The 23,430-nt window shown below is 38.0% G+C and overlaps 1 protein-coding gene across 3 annotated transcripts in view; it reads right to left on the bottom strand.

The window, feature by feature from the left end:
• Nucleotides 1–9,803: 9,803 nt before the first annotated feature.
• The window catches only part of Iws1 (interacts with SUPT6H, CTD assembly factor 1), a 28,347-nt gene continuing 14,720 nt past the window's right edge, over nt 9,804–23,430 (bottom strand). For 2 of the 3 annotated variants that reach the window (XM_051202303.1, XM_051202305.1), the window contains 8 exons: nt 22,175–22,325; nt 20,648–20,730; nt 19,172–19,301; nt 18,281–18,398; nt 17,482–17,593; nt 16,813–16,869; nt 14,787–14,898; nt 9,804–10,159 (listed from right to left, as the gene is read on the bottom strand). In XM_051202303.1, the coding sequence (XP_051058260.1) occupies nt 10,028–10,159; nt 14,787–14,898; nt 16,813–16,869; nt 17,482–17,593; nt 18,281–18,398; nt 19,172–19,301; nt 20,648–20,730; nt 22,175–22,325 (895 nt within the window). In that variant the 3' untranslated portion in view covers nt 9,804–10,027. Of the gene's footprint in view, nt 10,160–14,233; nt 14,503–14,786; nt 14,899–16,812; nt 16,870–17,481; nt 17,594–18,280; nt 18,399–19,171; nt 19,302–20,647; nt 20,731–22,174; nt 22,326–23,430 lie in introns of those variants that run through there. The other variant, XM_051202304.1, reaches the window with a different exon arrangement.

Raw genomic sequence — 23,430 nt, 5'->3', positions numbered from 1 at the left:
AAAAGCAATATTATATACTTCCAACATATAATGGCACAGAATATATATTACCATTCCAAAACTGAGGAATAAGAGCCATAGTGAGGAAGTATTGCATCACAGTGAGGCAAAAACACAGCATGGCAAACCTCCAAATCCTGTAGCTCCATGTCTGATGTCAAAGGGCTTAAATAGCCCTCCCCCCCCTTGGCTTTGCTGCCTGTGAGACAGATCTCTCTTTGAGGGTGGGTTCCATTTTTTGTACAAAGCTCTTCTTGGCAGATCCCACGGCTCTGGCACCTCTAATATTTTGTGGTTGTCAGTGCAACTCAGAGTTTATTTCCACATGCCTGGCTCCAGTGGCTCTCAACTATGGAAGAAGATTCTACACCTTCACATGTGTAGCCTTCATGACTCTAAAATCAGAACTGGATGGCTGACACTGTCAAGGTTCAGTTACCAACTTGGCATGAATCCTGATCCCCTTGATTCATACTTGTAAAAGCTTTTAATTAATTCCTTAGGTCTTTTTCTTTCACAAGATGGAAATTCAGCTGAGTAGGGCCGTGCCCTGAAGACATCTTTCTGTCCATTCCAATGCATATTTGCCTTCCCTTAACGGTTACAGTCTCTCTTCCAGCACAAGCCTTGGCCTTAACATTAACCTTGCCAGTATCTTTTCCTCTCCAAACTCTACATTTTGCATTTTTTCTGCCCTATTTGCTCTTCATTGTAGATCTGCAAAAAGAAAATAATAATAATTCCTAATAACCACAAAAACAGAGTTAATATTAGGCAGTCTTGAAATCTCTGCCAAAGGCATTTGTCTATTACTTTCAAATTTAACCTCAGGCAAGTTCTTTGGAAGAGGGCAGAGAGCCACCATGTTCTTTGCCAAATATTGTAAGAATGGTCTCCAGCTCAGTTGCTTATATTGTCCCCCTCTGAAAACTCTTGAGCTAGGCCACTACAGCTCACACTGCTTTCACCACTTTCTTGCAAGCTCCTACTAGAATGGCCCATTAAGCTCTGCTCCAATGGCTTTTCTAGTCCAAAGTTAGAAAGTCTTCCACATTGTTCCCTAAACCACATGGTCAAGTCTGTCACGGCAATACCCCACTCCTGTTACCAACTTATATATTAGTTACTTTTCTATCGTTGTGATAAAACACCATGACCAAGGCAACTTATAGGTTTATTTTGGGCTTACGGTTTCAGAGGGTTGGAATCCACGATGACAAAGTGAAGACATCAGGTGACAGGCATGAGCAGCAGCTGAAAGCATATTATCTTGAACCACAAGCAGGAAATAGAAGGTGATAACTCAAAATGGTATGAGTCTTTTGAAACCTCAAAGCCCACCTCTAGTAATATATACTTCCAGCAAGGCCATACTTCTTAACCTTCCACAAACAGCCACCAACTGCAGACCAAGTATTTAAATGTCCCAGAGACTTTGGATCTTGCATAGTAGTTTCCTCAGATTGTCACATTCAATCTCCTAGGGAAGCAACTTAAAACAGAAAGTAAATAACTCAAGATAGCTTCATATAGTCCCTGATGCTGACCAGATTTACTAGGCCTTTCCATTTCAGACGTAAATAAAGTCAGATGAGCATCATCACTCTCAGATGAGCCAAGCTGCAAAGATGACTGAGATAAGCCAAGCTGCAAGGAAGACTCTTAGACCAGACCAACTGTCTGGAGGAGTAGAGACTGGCTGAGCTGCCTGGAAGGGCATTAGACCAAGTGAAATATCTGGTAAGGACACTTTGTAATTGCTGAGTTTCTAGCTTTTGTAAGCTGTCATCCATGTTGGGTTGGCTCTGGTGATGCAACTGCCTTTGAATCATTTCACCTCCTATAAGACCCCTCCCCCCAACTCACTGGTTTACCAAGCTGGATTTCAGTAGTATCCATATTTTGGTCTGTTGTGGGCTTCCTATCTGTGGTGAGTAGACATGTATGTATGTGTTACATCTCCCCAGGAAAATTCTGTTGCACAGCAACTGGTCTTCCAAAATGAATGAGAGGACTGGTAAAACAGAGGGCTGATGGGCTCAACAGGTAATGTGTTTACTGTGCCAGTCTGACAAAATGAGTTCACACTACAGAATCCATGAAAGGCAGGAGAGAACTGATTCTCTAAAGTTGTCCTTTGACTTTTACATATGCTATGCAGTACCCTTTCATACATATATAACATACACATGAAGTTATATATATATCTATATGTATGTATGTATGTGTGTGTGTATATATATATATATATATATATATATATATATGCATACATATGAGGGAGAAATGAAGAAAGCAGAGTTCAAATCACCAGATCTACCTTATAAGAAATGCAGAAGGGAATCCTTCAAGTTGTAAAGAAAGGATAATAGGGATTAAGTAAGTCATATATAAGAATATAAACTTTCCTTATAATAATAAACACACAAATGGAAAAACTAGCATCACTGCAATTTTGGTTCACAACTCTTTTTATTCTTTTACAGTATTTAAAATAGAAAAGCATAAAAAGTTATAAACTTGTTATTGGGCACACATATGCTGTTTGTGACATTGAATGTAAAAAAGGGGGAGAGAGCTATAAAGAGAAGAAGCTTTGTATTTGATCAAAGTTATTAGTTTAAAATAGATTGTTGCAACTTTAGATGTTTCACGTAAACCTCATAAAAACCACATATACAATACACACAAAAAGAATGAAAGTAAATCAAATATAATTATCAATTACACACACACACACACACAAACACACACACACACACACAAACAGTAAAGCAAGAAATGAACAAAAACCAGTAAGACATAGAAAACAAAATGGCAACAGTGAGCCCTTTCCTTTAACAGTTACAGTAGTTACTTTGTCAGTGGATTTAATTACCAAATAGCTTGGAAGAATAAATTTAAAACCCAAGGTTTAACTACATATTTTATACAAGAGACTCACTTTAGAAGTAAACACACTAAATTGATAAAATGAAAAACATGTCCTATTCAACTACAGGAACCCAAAGAGGGACATAGCACACAGGAAAATAGGACTTCAGTCAAAGCTGTTTCAAGAGACAAAGGCAATTATATAATGAAATAAGGACATTTATATCACCAATTAGGCACAGCAATTATCAACAAAGATATGCCAACTAAAATTTGCTAAGTGTATGAATAAAATATTGACAGACCAATGGGAGAAAGACTGTTCAGGGATTACAGATAAATAGTAAGGCAGATCCACAAGGAAAATCAAAACTTAAACACCACTATAGACTATTTGAACCTCAAAACACATACACAGAACACATTACTCAACAAGCAGAAAATACATTTTTCTCAAGTGCATATGAACACTTGCCCCAATACATCAGGGCCACAAAAAGCTTTAACACATTAAGGGAAAATACAATACCTACAAATTTGTGTAAAATAAATAGGACCCCCCACATAGCCCCAAGGGTTTCTCTGTGTAGCCCTGGAACTTGGCTCAGTAGACCAGGCTGCCCTCAAACTCACAGAAAACTGCCTCCCTAGTGTTGGGATTAAAGGCATGTGCCACCACCTGTGCCCAGCTAAATAGCACATTTTTAAACAACAGATGGTTGAAAGAAGAAATCACCAAGAAAATTAGAACACTTCTGAAACAAACGAAAAACAACAACAAAAAAACAACACAAAATAGCTAAAGTGTTGGGATACAACAAAAGCAATGCTGAAATTCACAGCTACGCTCTAAGGTTCTCAATAGCCAAACTTTATTCTTCAAGGAACAAAGAAAGGAGCGAGCAAACAAGCAAATAAATAGATGAGAGCAGAAATAAAACAATCAAGATTTGGTCTTTCAAATCTCAAAACTGACAAATTTAGCTAGACTGGCTAGGAAAGGGGGAAAGAGCTCAACTAACTAAAATAAGAAAACAAAATGGGGAGACTGAGCTGGGGAGATGGCTTAATAATAAAGTGAGTTCAGTTTACCAGAAAAAGCTAGGCAGGGGTGTGGCTGTCTGTAATCCCAGGATTTAAGAGGCAGAGATGGGGGGATCCCCAGGGCAACATGACTAACAGGTCTAGCTAGTCAGGGCTTTGCATTCAATAAATAAAGTAGAGGTAAAGGAAGAGATTTTATGTTAACTTCAGGCTCTGACTCCAGCCCCTGTATGTGTGTGCACACACCTGCACACATGTGAATACACATAAACACAGTGATATACCTTGAAAAAGGGTGGGGATATCATGACAGGTTTTTCAAGAATGAAAAGTACAAAGCACTATAAGCTGTACCTCAATATATCCATCAACTTTAATTCATGAAGAAATATAAATCTAAATAGGCAGTCCTCTAACTAGTAAGATTACATGTACTATTAAAACCTTCCCAGCAAAGCCCAGGATTACATAGCTAAAACAGTAAATTCTACCAACCAACCATCTAAAAAACAGGTTTGTTTTTTTTTTTTTTTTTTTCTTTTTTTTGGATTTGAGACAGGTTTTCACCATTTAGCCTTGGGTGACCAGGCTGGCCTTGAACTCTAGATATCCTCCTGCCTCTGCCTCTCAAGTGTTGAGATTAAAGGTTTGCACAATCACATCTAGCATAATTAAAATTGACAAATTATCCTGAAAATTTGGTAAAGGAGGGAACATTTCCAAAGTATGAGGCCAGCATTACTCTGATACCAAAACCAAACAGTCACTACAGGTCACAGTGTTACAAAAGTCCTTAAAAAACCAAACCAAACCGTAACAAACAACAACAAAAAGCCTAATGGGGGCCAACAAGATAGTTCCGCTGCCAAGCTTAGCAACCTTAGTTTGATCTTCAGCACCCACATGGTAGAACGAAAATTGACTCAAGTTATCCTCTGATACATAACAACACATACACTAAATTAAAAAACACTAGCAAACAGAATTCAACAACACATTAAAGTGATTATGTGGGGTTGGAGAGATGGCTCAGTAGTTAAGAGTGTTGGCTGCTCTTTGCAAAGGATCCCAAGTTTAGTTCCCAGCACCTGCATGGCAACATGACAACCATCTCATTAATGCTAGTTCCAATCAGATGCCCTCTTATGTATGGTCTCTATGGGCATCAGGCACACATGTAGTACACAGACATATATACATGTAAGTAAATATCCACACATATAAAATAAAAACAAAGCTTTTTCAAAAAGTATTAGCTACTATGTCATGATCAAGAAGGATCTATTGACAGAATGTTAGGTGATTTAGCTGAACAAAAATAACAAAAATCTATAATGGGTTGGGGACACAGACAGTTCAGTTGGTAAAAGTAGATTGCTTTGTAAGCAGGAGGACATGTGTTTGAGCCCCAGCATCAGTGAAAAGTCATGTGAGATGGTGTACATTTATAATACCAACACTAGGGAGGCAGAGATTGATGGATGCCTGGGCCTTACTGGCCAGCCAGTAAGAGTTCTAGGATATCAAGAGACTCTGATTCAAAAAATTAGATGGATCATGCCAGAGGAATGATCCTCAGGGCTGTCCTTCTGACCTCCCCACCAGTGTGCACATGTGTACAGACTGGCACTCAAGCATATGTATATACATATAATTGAACACACACACAACAGTGAAATACACATTTCAAGATGAAAAACACAGTGATTTCAAATGATACAGAAAAAGCATTTCACAAAATTCAGTATCTTGTCATGATAAAAACTCAATAAATTAAAAGTAGAAGGAAAGTCAACAACAAAAAGCCATATATAAAAAGCCCACATTATACTCGTACAATATATTACATTATACAAAGCCTTTTCTTTAAAGCCAAGAATGCCCATTTTCATCACTAGTATTCAATGCACTACTAAAATCCTAACAATCAGGCAAGAGGAGGAAATGAAAGGTATCCACACAGAAAGGAAGAGGTAAAATTACCTGTTGCAATGATTCTTAAGTGGAAACTAAGAAAATAATTCAATTTATAATAACATCACAAAGAATTAGAACACTTAGGAATAAATTCAACCAAGGACTCTAAATGGGAAGATATTTTCTGCTTAATTGTAATTAGAATTTAACAACTATAATTGTTAAAAGTCAGTACTACCTCAAATGGCAGATTTAACCATTGATGGCTACAAACAGAGCAGTCATCCTACAATTCAGGATAGCCAAATCAATATTGAATAGAAAAGTGGAGAGGACTAGGAAGATGGTTCTTCTGGTAATGTCTGAAGCGCAAGCATGTTGATCACAGAACTCAGGCGGAAGAGCCTACTCCCAGAAGTTATCCTGACTTCCACATGTAGCTGTGGCATATGCCTGCACACATTCATACACAATTGTTTCCCTTCATTTCAAAGAACCTCAAACAACCAAAATATTGAAAAGTGAATAGATCATATTATTTCGGAATTTACTATAAAGCTCCAGTAGCCAAAATAGTATCATGGGTTCAGAAAGAACATACAAAAAGAATGGAGTAAAACACAGAAATAAACCCTCACTCACAGTCAAATCAGTTTTGAGAAGGGATCCAAGACCATCAACAAGGAAGGGGCAGTCCTTTTTTTAACAAACATAAGGAAATCTATATTCATAAGAATAAAAGCAGACCCTTTTATAATATATAATTATCTCAAAAATGGATCAAGGAGTTCTTATATAGTCCTTACATAAAGCTATGCAACTCATTTGGTGATACCAACAGCACAGGAAATAAGTTACATCAAAATTTAAATTATTTTTGTACCAAAGAACACGGTCAACAGAGTCAAAAGAATGGGAGACTATTTGTAAATCATGCATCTGACAAGTCATTTCTACCCGTACATATAAACAGGCTGGTGAGATAATTCAGTGGTCAAAGTGCTTGCCACAAGTCTTGCAACCTGTTTCATTCTTAGAATGCATGTAAAAGTGAAGGCAAGAACACCCTAGAATTATGGTTTTCCATATGCGTACCTTTGTACATGTGCCCTCACAATGAATTAAAAAGTGGGTCCCTAGAATAATCTAAGTCAGAGGCAGAAAGCAGAATGAAGTTGCCAAGAGCTGGTGGAAGCTAAGGGTTTTGTCTGTCTGCTCTGAGGCATGCTCTACCCAGTCTTAGCTATCTTGGAGCTCACTGTATAGACTAAGATGGCTTCAGACAGGGATCCTCCTGCCTGCCGATAGTGTACACCACCATGCCTAGCCCACAGCTAAATTTTGTTAAGATGATTTCTAGAGATGGCTTTAATACCAGTATGAACACAGCCATTGCACCTAAACTGTACAGTTAAAAGTGGTTGATATAAATCTTTTTGCCAAAATCAAAGTATTTTACAAAAAAACCTGAGTGACTATGCATCATTCCATACAAGAGGTCAAAGATAACATGGCCAATCCCGAGACAAACTATCTTAAGTGACCCAGGCTTGCTTTGTACTATGTAGTCAGGCCAGGGTGACAAAGTGACAGGCCAGGTGTCTGTGGTGCTGGTGATGGAACCCAGGCTTAATGCATGCCAGGTAAGCACTCTACCAACAGAGTTGCATTATCCAGCCCCTAAAAACCATGTTCCTAAGAGAAATATGCTTAGATATTTGGAACTTAAGAGGCAAGCTTGCCCATAAGCTACTCACATGGGCTGCAAAAGAAATCATATACATTATATACAATATACATACTATATATATATATATATATATATATTATAAAGAAAAGTGGCACAATGGAAAATGTTGAAGAGTATATGGGAGCTAATTTCAGTGTTCTGAAAATTCAGTAAATAGCAAAGATAATTTTAAAACAAACTTACTATTTTCTCTTTAGATAGTGTAGAACCTCCCATTCCCTTGAACTTCAGGATATGGTTTTATCACTTGCTTGCTGTATTTACCTTATATAACACTGTAGTAAGTGGAGATCATCCCAAAATTCTAGTAATTCTTTAAAACATGCTTTGCATGTTTTGAGCTGTTTCGTGGTTTATTAGATGCTGTTTATTGCTTTTGGTTAATGGAATCAAAACAATGTTGGGGTGGTCTGCCACCACCTAGTGCTGAGCTGCTGTGATATCTTCCTGCTTTCACAGGCCACCTGCTGTGTGGGGAGTATACTCATGGGCTTCCACAGGCTCTTTTCTTCCCCCCATTTTGGTTTTTCCAGGCAAGGTCTCTTGTGTAACCCTGGCTGTCCTGGAACTCTCTATGTAGATCAGGCTGGCCTTGAACTCAGAGATCCACTTGCCTCTGCCTTCCAGTGTTGGGATTTAAGGCATAAAGCATCAGGCCTGGCTTTAAGATTTATTTTTACCTTTCTGGTTGTGAGTCTAGCCATGTGTGTGCAGGTGCAGAGGCCAGAAGAGGGTGTTGGATCCCCTAGTGCTGGAATTACAGGCAATTTGTAAGCTGCCCAACATGGGTTTTGGGAACGGGTCCTCTGCAAGAACAGCAAGTATTCTTTACCACTGAGTCCTTTCTTCTAGCTCCCCCTTTTGTTGTTGTTGTTGGTGGTGGTGGAGGGAGGAAGAGTTCAAGACAGGGTTTCTCTGTATAGCTTTGGCTGTCCTGGAACTCACTATGGAGACCAGGCTGGCCTTGAACTCACAGAGATCTGTCTGCCTCTGCCTCCCAGTGCTGGGACTAAAGGTGTATGCCACCACACCCAGATTGAAAGGTTCTTACAGTGTTTTAGTCCATAAAGTCCATGTTCCTTCAACTGTCCAAAGGCCATTGTGGCCGATAATACTGTTTTTAAAAATCAAGGCCTCAGTTTGTATCAGAAAAGGATTTTTGTAATTAACAGGTTACTGATAACTTTCTTGATCTACAGAAATCTCTCATGATTTTTAAGAATTCTCAAAATCGAATAAGAAACTAAATTGTGTTTCTCCCTTTTCTACTTGCCCAGTTGCTATATGTAACTGAATAACTTTCAAACAAGAGAAACAAAAAGTTTGTTATATTTCAACTCCAATTAGAATAGCATAATCTTTATTTGAACAGGGTCTTGCTAAGTAGCAGGTTGTTGGGGGAACTGATGTTCCTACCTCCACTTCTAGAGTGCTGAGATTCCAGGCATGCCACAATGGCATACAGCTCAATTCTGAAAATGCTCAGCGTTCGTGAAAGAACAGACAGTTCTAGGGATCAGTCTTCTTCAACAAGACTGGCTCTACTTCCGACATGGGCTGCAAGCGCTATCTTCAGACCATCAACATTCCAGGGTGGTTATAAAGTGGGAAGTTCCCAAGAACTTCTTGATTTAAAAATTGCTAAATGACTCACAGAACTCAAGATTATAGTTATAACTAGTCTTATTAGAAAACATCTAAGGCCAACCAGGTGAATGAAATTTCAGGAGTGGTCTAGTGGGTAATGCAGAGCTTCTGTGCCTTTGTTCTCCGAGGACACTAATACAATTGCAGTGTTCACAGCATTCAGAGTCTTGCCATATAATTCAGGCAAGCCTTAGGTTCATGATCCTCATTTCAACATCAGTCTCCCAAATACTGGGATTTACAAGTATGCACGGCACCTGGCATGTCCAGAGTTCTTTACTGGGGCTTCATGACAAAGGCATAATTGATTAATCAAACAGGCAATGTGACTACAGCCCAAACATATTTTGGGTGATCGATCAGCTTCTACTCTAGAGCAATCTCAGGGGCCTACAATGAGCCAAATCAAGAGTAAAATGAAACTTCAAGAAACTTAAGGGTTTGAGATATTCCTTTTTGGAAGCCAGAGACAAAGCCCAGACAAACTCCTTATTATATCACACACAAGTAGCAAAAAGGACTTTTTTGTCCTCACAGAGAATTATTTCTAAGACAATGATGAGACAACCCCCCAAAACCAGAATGAAATTTTATTACGTACAGTTTATAGAAGGAGGAGTACTCTTCTGTACAAAGCAGACAACTGGTCTTAAATACAATGGAGAGAAATGTTCGTCCTGCGACAACAGGTGATACAAGTGGAACCATTTAGACACACTAAACATTTATAAGTATCTTCTTTCTCAAGATAGTCCATTGTGCATTTTTAGAGATGGGGACATGTCCCAGGCAAGGTCACAATGGCATTTTATTGCCCTCGATGCTGATTTTCACTGCATGTGCAGATCTGCTTTTTTTCCTGATATCTGTGAACTTTCTCATCTGTTTATCCAGTCGACTGATACCTTTCTTGGAGGTTGCCTGAAACTAAGATTGGGGAAAATTGAAGAACAAATTATTGAAATATGTAAATCTAGCAGTCAGAAGAGCTTGAAGCTTAACAATAACCAGAATATACATTGGTGACAAGGACAGAGCAAATGTTAGAAAAAAAAAATTGTCGACCTCTCAGTGATGACAATTGGTTATTGTTTTGCTACAGCCTACAGAAACTTCCTAGAAGACAGAAGGGGGGAAATACAGAAAGTATAATCTTCCCAATTTCATCACAAACATCTGACTGTATGAGACTAACTACTTGACATACAATTTCAAACAGTGCTGGTATTAAAAAGCATAAAACAAAGAAAAGTCAAAAATAACCAACACAGGCAAATTCTGAGTTGTTGATGTTCTAGATTCAGCCTTGGTGTGAGTCCCTGGTCTGCTTCAGCAGGATCCAGAATCCTATTTAAGCTACTACCAGGACATACCCCACTTTTACAGTTACAGGCTTAATTAGGGTTTGTTTATCTTTGTTAAAACCAAGTATTTGAAGAATATTTCTAGTAATGCATGTCTTACAAAAATATGGTTCCCAAGAAACAGACAGCTTTTATCTGGAAAAGTCTGCCACTGATGTCAAAGACCAATGTGACTTGTTGCTGACTGCAGCTAAGAATTCAGAAATTGAGAATAGTGAGTATGGTGGTTTGAATGAAAATGACATCCAGTGTCATGTATTTGAATGTGTGGTTACTAGGAAGTGAAAATGTCTGAAAAGATTATAAGGACTAGGAGGTGTGGCCTTATTAAAGGAAATGTGTCACTGCAGGTGGTGGATTCTGAGGTTTCAAGATCCCATGCCAGGCCAAGTTTTTTTTTTTTTGTTGTTTTTGTTTTTCTTTCTCTTTCTCTCTGCCTATGGATCAGGCTGTAACTCTCAGCTCTGTTCTGGTGCCATGAATGCCACAGTGGCCCCACTATGATGATAATAAACTGACTAACCCTCTGAAACTATAAGCAAGCCCTTAATTAATTGCCTTCTTTTATAAGAGTTGTCTGGGTCATTATGTCTCTTCACAATAGAACAGCAACTAATAGTGAGTGACCTGTTGGCTATATTGCTATATAGGCTGTACAGGGTTACAGGGCAGTGGGGAAAGAGGAGAAATAGTCATCAATGGTATTATACAGCAGTAAACACTATAATACTGACTTGCCAAACAAGATGTGTGCACTGGTACAATATTGGCATGACTATTATGGCGGTGTAAGAGCCAAAGGATGGGGAGGAGTGCTGGGAAATGCTGTCTTTGGGACATGACATGGTTGTACTCATGAGCTCACTGCAGATATGGTTAAGCCAACATATCAGTCAGTATTCCAGCAGACAGCATAAACTGTGGTATACACACCCATACACATGAACAACACAAGTAAATTAAACACCCAACCAAAAAAACTACATTAAGAAGATACAAAGGTAGAAAAGGTGTTTGGGTATCCAGAAGGATAATGGGATGTTGGGGGTGGGAAGTAGGAAAATACACTGTATACAAGTATGAAACTGGCAAAGAATAAACTAAATATTAAAAAATAAGAATGTGTATGATTAGAGACAGTTGTTTTTCTTTTACTTCTCCCCAAATATTTACTACTCAATCACCTCCAAAGCTCTAGTCTCAAAGACACTAAAGAAGGTAAGCTAGACACACTCTTGAAGTTGTGCACTGTGAGACTTCTTAGTCTATTGATGGACTCAGGCTCACCCTAATATAATGTGATTTCATCACTAGCCAAGGAACAAGCTTTCTATGGCATTCTTGAAGTTTTCTAGGGATATCCCAATTCCAAACATTATTCAATACTTGGCACTAGTACTCTTAGCATAAAAAAAAAAATCACTGTTTTACAGAAACAGTTGTATTGTATTATCTTAGCCTTCATTTCATTTTTGTATAGGAGCTGGTGGAGGCTTTACTGCTCAAATCCCTCACAATCACCTGGTTCCCTGAAGCTCTACATATCAAGCTGACTTTTCTTTGCTCATTCCCAGGATCTACTCGAATAGTCTGAACCCTACAGAATCTGTTTGCCATCAGCACCAGGGACATACCCCGGCTAATGCCAAACTACTACTGCTCACTGCAAATATGTAGCCTGCTAGTTGCTCTATGATCTAAGTTTCATCACACACATTCAGTACCTATAATATGCCAAAATCAATGATCTTCATTTCCTGACTCATCAATTTTACAACATTCTTTTGAACATTGGAAAAGCCATAATGTTTTATCAATTAAAAAAAAAAAGCCTGTAGAAGACTAGCAGGAACAAAAATGGGGAGGGGAGAAGGGGGAAATGTACAACTATATGACAACATATAAATCACCAAGAATGGGAGTCAAATGGAATTTTACCATGTTCAGTTAAAACCAAACATTCAAGTTCAAATTGTGAGTATGATCAAATTGCTGATTGAAAATTTTAAAAAAGGCTAATATTCATGCATGCATGCATAAAAAAGAACATAGTTATAATTTAAAATGTTAGTGAACTTTTATAGTAGAGAATGAGTTATATTACATTTATATGTAATACCTATATTTTAATACTTTATACAAAAATAAGTACTGCCTCTACCATTTTACTACTTTTTTTTTCTTTCTTTCTTTCTTTTTTTTTGGGGGGAGGGTTTTCAAGACAGGGTTTCTTTGTAGGTCTGGAGACTGTCCAGGCTGACCTCGAACTCACAGAGATCTGACTAAAAGTATGCGTCACCAACGCCGGGCACTACTATTTTTTTTTTTTTTTTTTTTTAAAGCCCCAGCATTCAGAGGCAGATGGATCTCTGTGGGTAGGCCAGTGTGCTCTACATAGCAAATTTTGGACCATTCAAAATTTTGTCTCTCAAAATAAATAAGTTTTAAAAATCAGAAATTAGTATATATTCACATAAATCACAAAGACTATTACTCTGAGAAATGATGAATCTTCAATGTGGATTAATGAAAAATGAACAATGATATGCTAGTCTGGTTGACACATATTTTGACAGCTTAGATAAATATCAGCAAATTATGACTAGAAATACAGGAAGGGAGGTTTCCCTTATATTGAATAAAAATGATAGCTAGCTCTCCTACCCCTGAGAATATGGGTTCTTGACCAGCAATAACAGCAGGTGGGCACACAGCACCTAGTAACATGGAGTATGCTTCTGGAGCTGACTGGCTAACCAACTTTTATTACATTTTCATTTCCAATTCAAAAATGAAAGTACTAGAAAGGAAATATGAATGAGGTAGCTAAAATGAGGGAGGATACAGTGAGAAAATATAAGGAGGTTAAAAACAGAAATAGGTAATAAAAGGATACCAAGGAGAGGTGGACATTGATTTAGATATAGAACAAACCAGAAAATAAGTGAGTACAAGTTGAGGAAAATGTCCTCTGCATAGAATGAACCCCCTTTATTTATTTTCAGTAGTTAATTGCACATCATGGCAATGTCAAGTACCAGGAACAGGAGTGTACTGAAGGAAGCAACAGATACTGCACCCAGCAGCAAGGTGTTACTCCTGATCTCAGTGTCTGGCATATGACCAGGTGAAGAAGACCTCTTAAATACATCTACACACCCAGTAAAAGGTTTTATATAATGAATCCTTGATAAATGCTACCATGTCATGGACTACAGGAAAAAAGTTACTTCCTGTTCACAACAAACCAGTTTGCATGCCTTCAATGCAGACTATGATTCTGCCCACCCCCACCTCCCCCACAAAAGGCCTTTTATTTTCAGTCAGGCAGGGTGGCACACATGTATAATGCCAGTATTCAGGAGGCAGAGAAAGGTGGATATCTATGAATTCGAGGCTAGCCTGGCCTACAGAGTGAATTCCAGGATGGCCAAAACTACACAGAGAAACCTTGTCTGAAAAAAAAAAAAAAAAAAAAAAAAAGAAATTTTTTAAAACTTTTTTTTTTTTTTCATAAAAATGGGTAACAATCAGGAAAAACAAAACTTTTATTGGATACTGATATAGAAGGGGACCTTAGTGCCAACTCTTAAGGATTCAGAGGTCTTAATGTCTCAGGATGCTGGCAAGGATCATTAATTCAGAAGCTGAATTCAGGCCAAGCCTTTTCTGCCTAAGAAGGCACATATTAGTTTCCACTCTGCTGGCAATTCAAATCCATGCACAGCTCATGCTTCCTTGGGAATACCTCTTGTGTACAATCTGGCAGGGCCAGGACTAGAGGGGCATTCTGTTGCCTTCAATGCTGAACTTGACAGCACGATGCATTTTGCTGAGCCTCTTCTGTTCTGCAAACCGCCTCTTATGCCTTTCCAACCGACTTAGGCCCTTTTTAAGTATACCAAGCTAGAAAGAGTGGTTTGATAGGAGAGAAAGATTACCAAGAAACAGCATTTGGGTAATGTCTTCACTGATGACAGGGCAAGTCTCTATGCTGACAATTTCACAACCAAAATGCTTAAGCAGGTGGAGAGAAAAAGTTCTATTTCTCATGATTCTTTAAGTGAATGAATATCTAAGAAATCCTAAAACAGATCTGAATAAAATAAACCTTAACTGCTATAAACATTATTAAACGTAAAGAAAAGGGGAAAATTCAAATGGCCTTGCTTCTTCCTCTGCTCACTCACCCTAGACGACTCCATTTCTACATTCCACTTGGGCCTGACGACATAGTCCTTGTTTGATGGCATTGGGACTCTAGCACGGGCACAGAAGCCAGGATCTCCAGGTCTAAGAGCCCTGAGGAAGGTAAGAAAAACTACTTATTTAGCTGGCCACACCAGAGCCCAAGTGAGATTTCACCCTTGTAAACCTAGGTCCATCACATTCAGTTACCCCACCATCCCATCATCAGACATACTGCTATAGTGTGTGAACTATTTCTTCAATGCCAATTTCCTCTTTATATGAATTCTTGCTTCTCCTTGGCTTCAGAGGCAATCAAGCCCTGTGCATATGTACCACTAGAAAAGGGAGTCAGGTCCCTTGGAATTGGAGCTACAAACAGTGTGAGCCATAATGTGAGAGCTAGTAACCAAACGTAGGTCCCCTGCAATAACAGCAAGTGCTCTTGAGCCATCTTTCCAACTCAAAGAGTACAACTATGAATCCTAAGTTCTCTAGTATTGAGAGTAACTAGGAGATGAAGAAAAATTAGTTTGTCAAAATAATTCCCCATTCTTGGAGAAAACATGAGGTCACTACAAATTCCCTAGCAGTTACAAGAAGTAATAAAGAGAGATCCTAGGGTCTCTCTCACTTTCCAAACTATATTGTATCACAGTGAGGATCTACCTCATGTACATTTCTCATTTTTACTTGTACTTATTTGTGCTTATATTTAGTTCTAGGCAACTTTGAAAATAAACATGTTCCACTAAGATCACAATTCTAAGAAAAGCCCTCCTGTCAGTGTCCGGGCATTTAAGTTATTCAAACTTTAGGAACTCCCCCTAATGATAAGGTCAGAGCAAAACTTACATCTGCTGGAAGTAGGAAGCAAACATCTACACTCTCACCTACAGGCTCTAGCCTGTATGAACACATCTCTACTGGCTCCTTGGCTACACTCCTCTGCCAAACTGGTTAGTTTCTCTCTTTCTTTTCCTTTCTTTCTTTTTGGTTGTTTGTTTGTTTGTTTGTTTGTTTTCTTTTTTAAGACAAGGTTTCTCTGTAGCTTTTGAGGCTGTCCTGGAACTCACTCAGTAGACCAGGTTGGTCTTGAACTCACAGAGATCCGCCTCTCTGCCTCTCGAGTGCTGGGATTAAAGGCATGCACCACCACAGCCCAGCTTAGCTTATTTCTTATGCTAGACTCTAAATTGAACATATCCTCCCACCTATGGAGATAACCACCAAATCTTTGTCTAGCTTGACTAGACTCCATGGTGTTTCTAAGAGTATCTCATTAACTTCCTCACAATGAATAGTTTGAAAAAATAACTTACTACTAATTTCTTCATATCTACTTACTCATCTTTAGTTTTAGTGGATGGTAGTACTCTGATTTAAATATCTGGTTAGAATCTTCAATTGTAAATCAACTTCTCCCTAAACATGTCACCAACTCTAAGCAACTATCTCTACAATGTCTTCTCAGCCTACTGCTCCAACCTGCCTGCTCAAATGATGCCTCAGAACCAGCATTTCTAATTAAACACAACAGTTTCTTATACAGGCTCAAAACCTTTTGCTTAATTATAAAAAGGAGGAAAAATCCCACATCTTGATCTGAGTCTCCTGCTAGTTCACACCTGTCATCTCACATGTTGCTGCTTCAGCACACCTAGCATCTTGAAACCAGGACTGCACAGGAACAACTTGGTTTACCTCCTCCCATGAAACTATACATGACAACATGGGAAAAATTTAAGTTTCTTTTGTATTCATTAAGCTTTAGACTTCAAAGGATTCTAGCATTAGAAAGCAGCAACACAATACTTGTTAAATGAACCATTTTCTTAATTCTTCAGAGCACCCAATACACTGTTTTGTAGTTACTCAATAAACATTAAATTGAAAAAAAAAAAAAAAAGAAAAACTATCCTTTGTCAATAGGAACACATAATATTGTTCTTAAAATGAAGTAAAAAAACAAAAATCATCTATATATACTTAAAAAAAAAAACACACACACACAAGACAAAACCTTACTTTTCCTCTCCTGTCAGCACCTTCTCCAAGTCTCTTCGTGGTGTCTGACCACCAGTGCTAGGAAAAGAACAAACAGTGAGATAACCGGATCTTAAATTCTTACAACTAGGAAAAGCACATCAAAATATCAAATTTATACCATTAGTGCTTCTATATTGAATCACAGAAAGCACTTTCAAAAAAGAAAAGCATGATGTGTGCATGTGTATATGTGCACACATGTGAGGGTAGTGAGAGGATACTTTTTCTTTCTGACTTAACTTGGGTTCTTGTCATTCAGGTTGCCAGGTTTGCACAGGAAGTGCCTTTATCCTCTGAGCCACCTTGCTGGCCTCAGACCTTGTAGTTGTGTTAAAGTTTGTTCCCTTTAATATTCATTCGTGATGCAAGTATCATTCTGGGTAATCTACACAAACTACACTTGTAACTGATAACCCTGCTCTCCCAAGATGTATCCAGAACACTGATGAATTGAACCAATATTTTTTTCCTCTTAGGGTTTTGGAACTGGGACTGAAAAGGTTGTTTTCTGCAAATGGCTAGAACACTACAATCTATAGCATTCCAGCATTGTGAGGGAGCATACTGCATGTAACTGTGACAGGAAGGCCTGCCCTACACACCACTATATTAAATTACACTTGTGCATTCATACCTGTTCCCTCATACCTGCTCATTCTTCGTCGTTGAGGCATTTGTTCTAGATCTCTCTGCTCCCTTTCTTCTCTTGTCATTCCTTTATAGTTTGAAGTAAGACCAAATATGGGCCGAGACCACTCATCTACAATAAGAAAAAATAATAATTATTTAGTTCATAAAGTAGCATTTCTCCTGGGTTTTTAAATAATCACACTCTAGTACTGGGCAGTAGTATAGGCATTTATAGAGTATTTCTTTTTAAAATATGGAGCACAGGAAGAATGAAAACAAACCTAGAGAGCATTATCAGTATGTACTTCAGTTAGAATCTAGACTTCTCTGGTAAGCATAAGAAAAGGTCATGGAGGCTAACAACAGCAACAGTGACTAACTTTCCGACAGTCATGCTCTCTACACTAATAATCCAAGAAAAACAAAGAATTACTAAAATATCTTTGATACAGACGTAGAGACCAAGCTTGAAGCTTAAGTCACTGGCTAAGGGTTTTTAGGTAAAATCAACACTATGAAGTAGGCAAGGCTAATTCCAGGGACTGCATTCTACCCACTCTCTACGTTCTTGGTCCACAGCTAGAAGACATACACTTTTGATCGCTGTAGTTAACAATGGAAAGCATATTTAAATAAACTTAAGAGCAATTTAGAGTAAGAGAAAAAAAAAATGTAGTACTTGTGCATAGGCATTAAAATTCTTCTATTCCACTTTAGGGGGTGGTTTTAAAACTAATATTGGTAAATATATAGTTTTTACATGTGCATGTCTCTCCCTCTATAGACATTAAACAAACAAAAAGCAAACTTTACATACTGATTAATTTCCCTGCCATATCCTTGTTGGACCTTGATTCCTTGGGGTGTTTATACAGATACATCACTGCTCGTCCAATCCCACTATGCTTCAGGGTCTCCTGGCTCACACTAGGTAGCTGGGGAACAAAAACACATACATGCACATTAATTACTCAGGAACTAGGAGGCATGCTAATTTAGAGACCTTCAAGGCCTCATTTGCTCACATTAGAGTTAATACAAAATTCCATTGTTAGGATCTATGAAAACATGGACCATCCTTTGTGTTGACATCAAGTCAAGATTTCAGTATTAGCGAAGTAAAACACCAACTACACATACTTAAGAGGACAGCAGTTAAGCTCAGGCCTTGGAAACCAACATACCTAAGCCTGAATCTATGTACAACCGCCAGCTAGCTAAACTACCTTAGATAAATCATTTAACTTATCTTAGTTTCCTCATCTATAAAATGGAGGCCAATACAAACACAAAAACCTAGCACAATGTTTGGTATACAGAGGTTCCTTCCAAGTTTCTTCAGATGCTAAACAGCTTGCCTGGTTGTCCCAATCATACAAAAAAGAACCCCAACTAGAGATTCCAATTCAAGTTTATAAACTCTAAACGTAGTGTACTTTCTATTTCAAGTGCCTCTTAGATGCTCACTACTGGACTGACTGTTCTGCCATGAAAACCATGGCTGCACTAAAAACTCTTTCCTTGGAAACTGTCATCAACAAATTTCATAAGTTTTTCTTTTTATGCTCATTTTGTTAGGTATGGTATCTTTCCCCAAAACCCTCTTTCTGGCAGGCTGCACCACTTATAAGTAAATGATTCAAGATACAGGTCTTGATTACAGAAAACACATTAGATATTTAATGAATTACAAATTATCTGTGCTAACCTCTTGCAGAATCTTCAACAATTCCTCCCGAATCTTCAGTGCAGGCAGACTCCTATCTGGTAGAGGTGAGAGCCATTCTTTGATGGCAGACATCACACCACTGTCAATAAATGTTTCTTTAAGGTCCTGCCTGCAAAAGTAAGGATAATAATGATGAACATGATAATAATGCCAAGTCTACCACCCTCTGATTTTACTTACACGGCGATGCTTCAAACAAACTAACAACAACCAAAAATCTGCTTTTAAAGAATTATGTATTCAACATTCACTCAACCGACGCTATTCTAGTTTTAAAAGCAGTATGAAGCTTACACTTCAAAGGTAACTCACTAAGATACGTAGGTTTTACAAAATTGATTAAAACCGGTACCAATGATACAGATAGTAAAATAAAAAAAGCCCAATTTATTATAACTAAACAAAAACAATCAACCTATAGATCATCTCATAGTGGGGAAAACAGAACTGTTATTCTCTGACAGGAATCAAGGAAAATATAGTTTTCCTGGCGGTGGGAACAATATCTCAATTGAATACCAATATTTAAATTCTGCTTTATGCAATGGAATAAATTAGAAAAATGTAGCATATCTATGTGAAATGTTCCAAATAGCTTTGCATGGCACAATGGAGAAAACAGTTCTCTAGTTGGCTCAATGGTGTGCTAAGGCATTTCTTTATCAAAACTAGATTGTAACTTTATTCAAGGAGAAAACAAAGTTGTTTATGACTATGAGCAAACTAATGAAAGAATTTCTTAACAAGGATTTAGGAAGAACATCATTGAAGGAAGAGCAATGACTGAGATGTACAGGGTCAAATAAATCTGTACAGCATGAGCTTCAAGCAGTATCTCCCAAGATTTGTTGTTTCTTACTATGTTGGGAAAAATAGATGAAAGTTTGCAAGGTCTCAATTGTCTATAAAGGATAAAATTAATAAATTTCAGCGTTTTCTTTTAATATTACCAGATTTATGTTTGTTCTGTTTGCAAAAAGCACTAAGGCTTAAAAAAAAAAAAAAGTATGAGCAGGGTAGTGGTGGAGCATGCCTTTAATTCCAGTACCCAGGAGGTAGAGGCAAGTGGATCTCTGAAAAATTCCAGGACAGCCAGGGCTACGTAGAGAGACCTTGTCTCAAAACAAAAATACCAACCAAACAAATATTTATGAACAACCATAATTAAGGAAAATTTTCCAGTCTGACAGAAGGCCATGATTATTCAATAGCTCGAAAACAACAGTATATAGTTTAAATATCATTTAATGAGTCAGAATTAGTTTGCTTTTTTTCAAGACAGTGTTTCTGTCTATAGAACTAACTCTATAGACCAGGCTGGCCTCAAACTCAAGAGATCCACTTGCCTCTGTCTCCAGAGTGCTGGGATTAAAAGAGTATGCCACCAGCACCCAACTTGAATAACATTTTATTAAAAAGAAATTTTTTTTTTCCCCAGGAAAACAAAATACTTACTTTTTAAGGTGCATAACCACAGTAGGCAATAAGGTCAATTTTTTCAGTGCTGGCTTTTTTTGATTATTCAATTGCCTGTCTTCCTATTCAAGAAACAGAACACCCCCCACACAAAAAAAAAGGGTTTAAAATAAAGCAACAGTAGCTCTTAATATACAGTTATAACAACCACTACAATTCTAAAACTAAAAACAGTTACTTAAAGAAAGTATAATTTTCCTGAGAGAAGGATGAGCTATTTCACACAGGACCAAACTCCTTATCTGTCTAGTCAATCAAACCCACAAATCTTGCTACACTGCTTCTTAACAACCAGTACTAACAAGTTTAAGTTTATGGAATTCATTCAAGGAACAATAGATAGCTGTGAAAATCTGGCTTATCTTCAAGAATTATGCTTCTATGAGTAAGGAGAGTATTACCAAATAGTACCAGAAATTACTTGGATAATTTCTACTTTTTTTTAATTATAAAAAAATACTAAATTCTACAAATATACAATAGCACATCCAATATACATTTTAACAAGCACAGGGTTTTCCCTTCACCCTTGAATTACTTTAAATAAATCCAAGACAGATCATCAAATCCATGAAATATGTCAGCAAGAGCCAGATGGTGAGGCTCAGTGGTCACTTGCCTTTGGCTGCTATGTGCCTGGGTTAAGTCCCCAGCATCTCCAAACAACAATAACAACAAAAGCATCTCTCCAAGTGTTTCTTAAGGGCTGGAATTTAGTCTTTAAACATATTTGCCAATTTTTTAATAATTTGGATATATAGTTTTTTCCAGTACAACGAGTCATCTGCAATTTCTTGATCAGGGGAAAAACAACAAAAGACTTTATAGCATATTTTGTACTTAAATAGACATCAACCTTGGTAGCGGAACACATAGCTATGACAACAAAAACCCATTCACTTAAAAAAGATTTGTTATGTACCAATTTTTCCCTAATCATGTAGCTAAATTTTGAAAATTAATATTATTTATAGGATTAAAATTTAGCAAGTACATACTGCAGGTCTTAAGTATGTATGTTCTTGATTTTCCTTTTCTTAGAGCATACTTGATATTCACTGTCTTTGTATATAGTTTTATATCAAGCTTAAATCTTTTCTTTAGACTAAAAGGAGAATTGTAGTGAGATAACCACCCGCCAGCACCTGTTGCACTGACCACGCCCACTGGGGGGTGGGGACAGGGGTGGAAGTGACAGGAAGGAACTGGGTCTGGGGTTGGGAACCCTGGAGCTCTCTCTTGCTTCCTGGATGGAGACTGAGAGCATCCGAGAGGCATACTTGGGACTGGAACCTGCTGGTCTTCATCTGAGTTGTAAATTATTTCTCCCTGAATAAACATCTATTCAGCCTGTTTTCCCCATCCTTATTTTTCCATGATAACATACTTTATTACAGAAAGCAAGGAATCTTTTACAGCAGCCTAAGGATTAAACATTAAAGAAAAAGATGCCACACTATCAATTTGGTGGAGTAAAGAGGAGGTAACCTAGAAGTGACATCTTACCTCAGCAGCTTCATTCATCTTTACAATCATGGCGCTCACAACATCATCTGCATCACTAATAAAAGTGCCTCCATCTCGATTTCGTCTGCGTTTGCCGCACATGCTCTTTTTTCGTTGTAACATCATCTCAAAATCAGACAGAAAGTCCATACTATGCAGCAACACAAAATCTTTAATTATAATTAAGAACATCAAATTGTCTAATCTTATTCTGATTTGAGATGGCTGGCCTGGAACTCACAAAGTGACCAGGCTGAACTCAAAACTCCAAGAGATCAGTCTGCCTCTGCCTCCTGATTGCTGGGATTTAAAGGCATGCACACCATGCCTATCGAAGTGCTTATCGAAGTGCTACTTTGTTGTAGGAATTTAGCAGTCACTGTATCTGAGGTAGATATGAGAATGAACAGGCCCCCCCCCATAGTACTTTGACCTTGAAGAACCCTTGCGGGAAACTGTTTTGGTGAAGGGGATTTGCAGCCACCCCACCACTCTGGTCAGAAGGAGACTCAGGAGTTCCTGAGGCTTTTGTATTATTTTGTATTGCAAACGATACAGAATAAAGGACCTGGGTGTGTATGAGGGGAGGACACAACATGTGATGCTCTCCTTTAGTAAGACATGGAAATTAGATTAGGGACCTTAGTATGAGAAAATACTTTGTGTAGCAATCAATAAATACACCCTTGTACAGCTGCTGCTGCTGGTGGTGGTGGTGGGGTTTGAGAGGCTGGATCTTCCTGCTGCCACACAGGCCTTACAAATTCATTTTCTTTCTTCAACCAACCTGTGCTTCACAGTGCACCTGACACTACTTAAAAAAAAAAAAAAAAAAAAAAAAAAAAAAAAAAAGCTCAAATAGGCATACCTTACTACCACAGAAGCGTGACCCTCACACTTCATATCTAATTCCTGTTCTACCCTACTGATAAATATTAACACAAATTGGCCTAAGCTTTTGATATTCCACATTGACACCTGTCATCTATTAGCTTAAGACTGAATATTTCAAGTCCTCAGTTAGGAGCACCTTCAGTTGAAGTGAGGAATAGAAAAAGTTCCATTATTTGAATGCTTTTGTCTTACGAACCATGATTAGAAAGAAATGAAAAAAATCAACTGACACTTTTTAGCAAAGAAGAGCGCAAAACAAAGTGACTACAGGCATGCTAAGTGCCTGGCCTTTACAGCCACCACAAATCACACTTGAAAGGGCATTACCTCACTCTGCTGCATGCTAATAAATTCTAATTTCT

Source organism: Phodopus roborovskii, unplaced genomic scaffold (genome assembly GCF_943737965.1).
Source record: "Phodopus roborovskii unplaced genomic scaffold, PHOROB, whole genome shotgun sequence".
In the NCBI taxonomy this organism is placed as follows: domain Eukaryota; kingdom Metazoa; phylum Chordata; class Mammalia; order Rodentia; family Cricetidae; genus Phodopus; species Phodopus roborovskii.
The sequence above is the reverse complement of the archived record's forward strand: the minus strand, read 5'-3'. Positions and strand labels throughout refer to the sequence as shown.